The 9,262-nt window shown below is 41.5% G+C and overlaps 1 protein-coding gene across 1 annotated transcript; it reads right to left on the reverse strand.

The window, feature by feature from the left end:
• Positions 1-5,573: 5,573 nt before the first annotated feature.
• Positions 5,574-8,257, reverse strand: LOC102214081 (ras-related protein Rap-2b-like). Its single transcript, XM_005721236.1, has one exon. It carries the CDS (start codon positions 7,417-7,419, stop codon positions 6,871-6,873), a length of 549 nt encoding a protein of 182 aa, XP_005721293.1. The 5' UTR covers positions 7,420-8,257; the 3' UTR covers positions 5,574-6,870.
• Positions 8,258-9,262: the final 1,005 nt, after the last annotated feature.

The following is a 9,262-nucleotide window of genomic DNA, read 5'->3' on the forward strand; positions in this document are numbered from 1 at the left end:
TGGGAACGCCTTGGTATTCCCCCGGATAAGCTGGAGGAGGTGGCTGGGGAGAGGGAGGTCTGGGCCTCTTTGCTTAGGCTGCTGCCCCCGCGACCCGGCCCCGGACAAAGCGGATGAAAATGGATGGATGGATGGACAATCTAAAAGTGTGAAAATAAAGAAAATAAATTAAAGATGTCTGATATATGAGCATGATTTTTTTTGTCAAGCATTTCTGAACTTCCATAACATTAATACAATAAATGAGTGAGTGCGATCAGCTGTTTACATATTAGCCTTAGAGTTAAGCTCTTGAGCCCAAAATGATTAACTTGCTCAAAAATCCCTTTGTACAAAAGTTTTTATATTTCCATTTTCCAATTAAACAAAGAAAATGGGATTCAGTGGACTTTTTGTTTAGTTTCTTCTTGTGTGAAGTTATGATGCTCCGCTTATCTAACCAGCTCAATCTTACAGGCGGATGTGAGATTGGTACAGTGCATCCAGAAAGTACTCACAGTGCATCACTTGTTCCACATTTTTAAAGCCTTATTTCAAAATGGGCTCAATTCATTTTTCATCTCAAAATTCTACACAAAATACCCCAAAACGACAACATGAGAAATGTTTTCTTGAATTCTTGCAAATTTATTAAAAATATAAAAACAAAAAAAGAACATTTTCATAAGTATTTACAGCCTTTGCTCAATAATTTGTTTAAGCACTTTTGGCAGCAATTATACTGCCTCAAGTCTTTCTGAGTATGATGCTGCAAGCTGGGCACACCTATTATTGGGCAGCTTCTCCTTCTTTGCAGAATTATTCAAGCTCCATCAGGTTGGATGGACGATTTTTAGAGCTCTCCAGAGATGTTCAATAGCGTTTAAGTCTGGGATCTAATTGGTCCGCACAAGTACATGTTGTTGTTCTCCTGTTGGAAGATGAACCTTCGAGATCCAGAGAACTCTGGAGCAGGTTGTCATCAAAGATGTCTCTGTACATTGCTCCACTAATCCTTTGCTCTACCTTGACTAGTCTCTCAGTTCCTGCTCCTGAAAACCAAACAGCACATCGTGATGCTGCCAGCACCATGCATCGCTGCAGTTATGGTATTGGCCACGAGATGAGTAGTGCATGGCTTCTTCTAGATATGACTTTTGACTCTAGCTGCTTTCTGGCATTCAGGCTAAATAGCTCAGTCTTTGTTTCATCAGACCAGAGAATTTTGTTTCTCATGGTCATGCTGTAGAATGTTTTCTGTACTCTTCCCCAGATCTGTGCATCAATAAAATCCTGCCTCGGAGGTCTACAGACAATTCCTTGGAGTAGTTTGTGATCTGACATGCACTGTGAACTGCGGGCCCCTATATAAACAGGTGTGTGCCTTTCCAAATCATGTCCAATCAACTGAATTTACCACAGATAGTCTCCAGTCAAGTTGTAGACACATCTCACAAGTGATCATTGGAAACAGGATGCACCTCAGCTCAATTTTGAGTGTGAATAGTTATGTACATGTATACTTTTAATAAACTTGCAAGAAATGAAAGCAAACCTGTTTTTGGGGGTTTATGTGTAGAATTTTGATGGGAAAAATGAATTTAATCAGTTTTGGAATAAGTCTGTAAAATGACAAAATGTAGAACAAGTGAAGAGCTGTGAATACTTCACAATCAATCCTAACATGCAAAAAAAAAATCGAAATTAAAGTTCAGGACATGAAGATATAAAATTGTATTTTCTTTAATATTTATGCTGAAATGTGAGAACTGTTGTCACTGTAAGCTATCCATAAAAACACTAAACAGAATACCATTGAAAAACAGGAGAAGACATGAAAGCAAACTAACTGGGCTCACTCTGAAAGTGTGTGTCTGTGTCTCATTTGTCACAGTGATTCAAGTTTATGTGATTCAGTGGTTTAACAATAATACAGACATTATAGCCCTTCATTCAGATACTGTGAGGTATTTGCAGTGTTTCCAGGAAGGAGTGTTTGCAGTGGTTTAATTGATCCAGCTGAGTGTTTCCAAACAGCTTACCGATAACCAACCACGATAACAGCAAATTGGTGTCATATGATCGTACCAACTTCTTCTCATATCAAATCACAGAAAGCACTGCACAATTCAGGCACCCCAGTCACACAAGTGCAATGTTTCCACCCATGCCCCAGCCCTTTACTCTGCTTACTTCTCTATTTTGGTTTGGTTTGATAATGATGTAAAACATATTTCTTGGAACATTACAAAACTGAGGTCATGCCCTGTGTGTGCTTTGTGTGCACCTAGGGGGGAACAGAGTGTGACAATAAGCTACTATTTCTAAATAACAAAAAGGAACTGATTGCCTTTTTCAGCATTTCATAGATCTGAGGTGAATCTGCACAGGAAGCAACAGTTCATCCACCCTTCCTGTCATTCTACATGCCAAAAAAAAGCCCAACATATGTGTCAGCTCATAACCTTCAGCTGTAGAACTTGCAGGAGATAAAGTGAGCTTGCATGTACTACATTTATTTTACTTTGCCAGGCAGCTTGTGAAATTGAGGATGAAGAGTGTGCTTGTGCAACAGCAGTAAGAAATGGTGTCAGGGTTTAGGCAAACCTCCAGCTCTGGGTTGTACTTCAACAGCTGGAACAGTGTATTTGTTATTTTAGCTTTATATAATTTATACACAGTCAGATAAGCAAAAACAAATGTGATTTGACTGTGGCAACCTGTATTTGCAGCATTGTCAAGTTTCTGTTTCAGGCATTTATGCATAGTGGATTGTATAGTCCACCAGACTGATAAACCTGCCAGGTCATGTGACTAAATCCCTGCAGGTGTGTAACTAATCTGAGAATTATGGCAAGATGGGAAAACACCTCAGACTGATTCTCCCATTGTAACGCCACTAAAATCTGCCCCGTGTTAACTCGTTACTTCATCATCTGAGGTTTTACCATAACCACTGATCAGTGTGTACACAGCATATTGTTATAACTGGGATTGGTGCACTTATTTGTAAGGTGCTTTATACTGTAGCTTAAAGACCCTGCAATAATACAAGAAAACCCCAACAATAATATGACCCCCTATGAGCAAGCTGGGAAGGAAACAGTACCTTTTAACAGGAAGAAGCCTCCAGCAGAACCAGGCTCAGGGAGGGGCAGCCATCTGCCATCCATACACACTGGTCTTTAATTTTGCACATTTACATAACATGTGGAACAATATGACCATGTTGGGCCTTTAAAATATTGGAGTTGTTCTGAGGAAAACTCTTCAACAGCTGTACATACGCTGCTTGTTTTATAAGTGCTTACAAACCAAGATGACTGTGACCCCTTGGATTCACTTAACATTGAGTACTTATTTTATACAGTGATTTCCAGCTGAAGAGTTAAACTCCAGCTTTTACATAAATGAAAGTGAGTAAAATGTCTGCTTCCATTAGACATATAGAAGTATGAAGCTTTTACTTATATAATACATACTAATGAAGTCCCTCTAACAGGCCGTGAGGGGCTTTAGCTGGAGTATTTTACGCATATGAAAGAAATAAGAGAGTTAAATATGTGTAAGAAAAGCACTTAGTAGTGATGCAAGGAATTACACTAAATCAGTCTGACTCCTCACCTTGGACTGATTTTTGTGTTGTTCTTTTAATATAAAAAAGTGAATATAGAAAAACCTGATGAAATTATTATCAGATTGATCTTAGTTTCCATTTTTACAGTAAGTTCACATTCTTTTGTGTTCCTGTTCTGATTGGCTGAATTGAGTCATAACTCATTTTAAAGCAACATTTTTACAGTCATTATTTAAAAAGACATGAACCACTTATTTATAAATAATCACTGAGATGAACATGAACTGTTCGTAAACTTCAGAAGAACTACAGGACTGCATTTTGTGAATTATAAGTAAATGCTTTAGTGGCCCAGATTCTGATGACAGAGGCAGCAACAGCGGACAGTAAGTATTTTTACAAAAGGGAACATTTTCTTTCAATAGAACCTGAATAGTGCAGTCACATTCTCAAATTTGTTTTCCTAATTAGACCATGAAGCTTTGTGGTTTCTGGACACTTATTACAACAGCTCATTGGGCAGACTGAGAAAGACTTACCAAATGTCAGTCTTGAGCATGTACGGTTGATTTAGGTTGGATACTGACACAAAAAGTGCTCACTGTCTTCCGAACAAGAGATCCACAATATTGATGTGCAGCCGACAAATCTGCAGCAACTGTGTGATGCTCTCATGTCAACATGGACCATCTCGGAGCAATGGTTCGAGAAGTTTTTTGCCATGGAGAATTAAAGCTGTTCTGAAAGTAAAAGAGGGCCCATCCTAATCCTTGTAAAGTGTACCTAATAAAATACATAATCACACATTGTATAAATACAAAGAAAGGTTACAGTTGTTTAACATGGAAAATAATAGTAGAAAAGCTTAAGAGGTGCAGCCAATGATTGTTTATACTGTAAATCAATATTTTATTGATATGTATAAAAATCCAAAAGCACTGAAAAATATGCTCGACAGATTCACTGACATCCTTAAATCACTTGCTTTGTGTGACCAACACAAAGCAACAAAACTGAAAGATATCCCCTTTGCACATCCCACTGAATCCCACGGTCACTGCGAGTTCCTTTTCAAATTGCTGTAAAATGTAAATAAAAGCACAATGCACTCATTTGCAAATCATTTAAACACTGTTATATGTGCAAATAGTACAAAGACAAGCTCTAAAATGTTGCACATAATTATACGTATATATATGTGTGTGTGTGTGTGTGTGTGTGTGTGTGTGTGTGTGTGTGTGTGTGTGTGTGTGTTAGTTAAGTGATAGAAACTGGAAAAAAAAGAAACGTCTGCACGTGCGTCAGTGTTGGAAACAATTATTGAATGGCTGTTATTTTCAGGCCCGCAGGAGGCACTGCATTTTAATACAGAACATTCTGCAGCAGAAGCGACCGCGTGAGCTCAGAAACATGTTCTGAAATCCATCACCAGTGATTGTGGTAGGAGTATGGATGCCAAACCTGGCCTTCCTTTAGTCCAGACAAAACATCTGGCAGCATATAAAATAATATATGACAAAGTTGGCACTTAACTGCTTAATTCTCATATCAAGCAAGCACGATGAAACATTTTGTCTTCTCTGGTTGCCAAACACTTAAAAGTGTTAAAAAAGAAAAAGAAAAAAATACAAGAAAGAGGTGATGCAACACAGTCACAACTTTTTTGTAACCAGCTGGCATCAAATTCCAAGTGGAAAATTATTGCTTTATCCACATAAAATTCAAATTCTGTTTCACTTGTCTTTGCTTTACTTTTAATTTACATTTTTTTTTAAATGATTAGCAAATCATAGCATCATGTTCTTATTTATTTTACTGCTCATCCTATACCCATTTCCGTGCACCACTACACAGTTCATATGTTATCAGTGATTTGTGATTATCAGTCGGTTGCTTATGGATTAATCAACTACCTGTTTCAGCCCTAAAGTTGTTTACAGTGAGAGTCAAATTGAAAACACCCCAAAAGTATAACGCATATACATATCCTCAGCACAGACGGGCACAGCACACAGCGTTACGTAAAATCAGTTTTGTATTACAAGTCTTCCAAACTGACAGCTGGATTGGCAGATTTGTCCAAAGAGAGAAATACAATTATGGTAAGTCAAAGAATGTCACATTTTAGAAAGGGAAAAAAAACTAAACAAAACAGCTAGATAATACATACAGACATGGCTTCCATTCACTGAACCAGAATTGCAGTAGGTAAAGTTATTCTGTTGTTCTTCTTGGAGTAGTACCTCAAGAAACGGCCTGAATCTGACCCTTTGGACAGCAGGTCGAGGACAAGCGAAGCTTCCTTACAGTCAAGTAGGAAGAAGCGCCTCCCATTCTCAGCACAAGTGAAACTAGACTGTAAATTGAAAACTGCTAGAAAAGTTCTGATTGCCATCATGACTCACTGCAGAGGAAGTAGGGCTCATGAGTTGGCACAGTCACAGATTTCTTAGGAAGGCACTTGACACGGGGTCACGGCGTCCCCCATGCAGCGACAGCAATGCACTAAGGTCCTCGTTTGTGCACACTGGGGAGGGACACCGTCAGCTAAGTGCAAGTTCCACGATAAATCCACTTTCACCAAACCAGAGACAAGGGGGGGCGGGGAGAAAACAAATAAAAAATTGCTGGCAAAAGAACTCCACCACAGTCCACGGCTTCAGTATTAGCGGGTGGGTCTGTGCCTCTGGGATCACGCTTTACTGTCTGGAGAGATAACGTGACATTGATTCGAGCAACCTGTCCAAGGCTTGAGCGGTGACTGATAATTTAATCAGATTTGTATTTTTTTTTCTTTACACTTTCAGGCCTTCCAAAAAACCAAAAGACCCTAAAGGTAAACAATCCCATTTAAGCCTAGGGATTTGGTGTAGTAGCCCCAAAACACAAGAACAACCAGTCTCCAAGACAGAAGACCCCAGCCCAGAAGATATAAACAGTACAACTGAAAAGAAGAAAAAAAAAACACAAAATTAACCAGAAATCACGTGTCTCTTAGGTTTCACAATAAGACATCCCCACTGAGGCACATTTCCAGAGAAGTGTCATATACAAAGCTATAAAAAAAAATCCCCAAACATTCAAGTACTTTTTCATGTAAACACTTTTCCAGAATATGATACATATTTGATTGTTGTCGTGGATTTTGTGTGTGTGTCTGTGTGCGTTTGTGTGCAACAATAAGACAACAGTGTGAGGAGAGAGAATACTTTTGCAAAAACAAAACAAAAAAGAAAGCCTGCAGGACAACTTTGAAAGCTCAAACAGCCCGGATGCACAGTTTCTGTTTGTTTGTTTGTTTGTTTGTTTGTCTTTTAGAGCACGACACATGAACAGCACTTGTCTCCACCGCTGGGGACATTTGTATAGTTCATCTGTCTGACTATCTCTGCAAACAGTTCGTCGACTGATCCTTTATTTTTGGCTGAAGTTTCCATAAACGGGCAGTTCCACTCTTGGGCCAGAGCCTTGCCCTCCCCGGAAGACACCTCTCTCTCCCCCTCCAGGTCCACCTTGTTTCCCACCAGGATCATGGGTACCCTCTCGTACCTCTTTACTCGGATGATCTGGTCTCTCATGGGCTTGATGTCCTGAAAGCTCTGCTGGTTCACCAGGCTGTAGACCAGAATAAAGCCCTGGCCGTTCTTGATGTACAGGTCTCGCATGGAGGCGAACTGCTCGGTCCCCGCCGTGTCCAGGATCTCCAGCACCGACGGGGACGAGTCCACCTCGATCTCCTTCCTGTAGAAATCCTCTATGGTGGGGTCGTACTTTTCGATGAAGGAGCCCGTCACGAACTGGACCGTGAGCGCGGATTTGCCGACTCCGCCCGACCCCAAAACAACCACTTTGTACTCCCTCATGGCCGCGGAGAGGTATATGTATATATATTCTTAAAAAAGAAAAGGCAGACACCTCCTTTTCCGCGACGAAGCCTCCTCTCTCTGCCACCCGCTGGCCAGCCCCGATGTTTTCAAGCCGAGCAGGCTGAGAAGGCTGCCCTCTGGCTCGGATAGGATTCAAATCCCACGCCGGCAAATCGCCCTCTCGTGCGCTGTAAGGGCCGCGGAGCACGGATCCGGGGAGAATGGCCGCTCCTGGGCATCAGCGGGCTCAATTAAGACACATTTTTGATAGCGCTGTATTGTGCAACGGCGGCCGTGAAGCGTGATCGCTTCACTGCTCTTGCATGGCGTTTCCTGCCCACATCCTGAGCAGCGTCAAAAGCCGAGGCTTCAGTTCCGTTTTCTTAAAGGAGCCGACACCCTTCAGTCACAGCAATCAGATGACCAGACAGAACGATACTGCAGTCGTATGCACGTCTGTGGCCCGATCGGCGTGACCTCTGCCCTCATATTCATATTCACGGTCACTGCTCGCAGCTGTAGACTCTGTAATTATGTGTCTGGTAATGGGATTATCCAGTTAGTCGGTAATCGGTGCGCATATGTCAGTGTGCGCCATGTGCGCCACATGGGCATAGATACATAGTTAACTGATCACAAAGGAAATCCAGTAGCTTGCAAAGCACGAAACCTGAAACATAACAGGGCAGCAGGGAAGTGACGGAGTCACATCACTCAGTGCTGGCCCAGGGTGTTTGCATTGTATGCTTTGTGTGTTAAGTGTAGGTATTGCAAAGGGTGTAATTATACACCAACAAGCAGTATGCACAATGCAAGAGTTGTAACCACTTTGCATAGTTTATAGGTAACGCTGGCACCGTAATCACACAAAATAAAATAAAAACGACTAAAATAAAATGTCAATGTGCATATGCATGGGGCTGCTAATGTGCTGCTAATAACAGTTATGCTGAAAAGTCAGTGTTTCTGTGTCCCCGCCCATTCTGTGATACACTGCAGAGCTGTGTGGCTCTTCTGTGCACTTCAAAATTCCCACATTTTCTTCCAGTTCTGTTTAAATAAATGCAAATGCAGGTGAATTATGTCATTTGTTGTTCCTCATCAGCTGCTGTAACCTGAAAAGATCAAACCATCATGAGGATGTACGGTCATAGCAGGGGCGATTTTAGCCCATTTTGGGGGGATGTTTCAGCACCCCCAAAATGAATCAAAGCACCCCCAAAGATGTCTTACCTTTCTGACAATATTTGCTGTTTGTGTGACACACTACTAAAAATATAAAAGCAGACAGTACTTGGTTGAGACGTAACATTTTAACAACAAAAGTATAGATATCCCCCCCCCCCCTCTCCCAAAATGGTTTGTTCCAGTTCGGCTCTCCCCTGCTCTGGCTCTAGCGCCGGTGCTGCCAGAGGATGTTGGCTGAGACATAGCAGAGCGGAGGTTTAAGTGCCTGGCTTAAAACAGGACATATTAGCTGCATTTAACCTTCAGTTACTCTTTATATAGTTAGGTAGGAGTCACACCATGTTTCTTTTTAGCTGAAAAACATTACAACCAGGTAACCTAAACATGGTAAAAAAAATGGCCTGCATTTGTATAGCGCTTTACTAGTCCCTAAGGACCCCAAAGCGCTTTACACTACATTCAGTCATTCACCCACACATTCACACACTGGCAATGGTAAGCTACATTGTAGCCACAGCTGCCCTGGGGCGCACTGACAGGCGAGGCTGCCGGACACTGGCGCCACCGGGCCCTCTGACCACCACCAGTAGGCAGACATGGAGTTAGTATCTTGCCCAAGGATATTTGGCATGCAGCCAGGAGGCAGCCTGGG

The sequence above is a fragment of the Pundamilia nyererei genome, unplaced genomic scaffold (assembly GCF_000239375.1).
Source record: "Pundamilia nyererei isolate P.nyererei 1_Seehausen unplaced genomic scaffold, PunNye1.0 scaffold00004, whole genome shotgun sequence".
Lineage (NCBI taxonomy): Eukaryota > Metazoa > Chordata > Actinopteri > Cichliformes > Cichlidae > Pundamilia > Pundamilia nyererei.

Coding starts and splice junctions, on each gene's coding strand:
- LOC102214081 (XM_005721236.1), bottom strand. CDS start 7,419: ATGAGGGAGTACAAAGTGGTTGTTTTGGGGTCGGGCGGAGTCGGCAAA.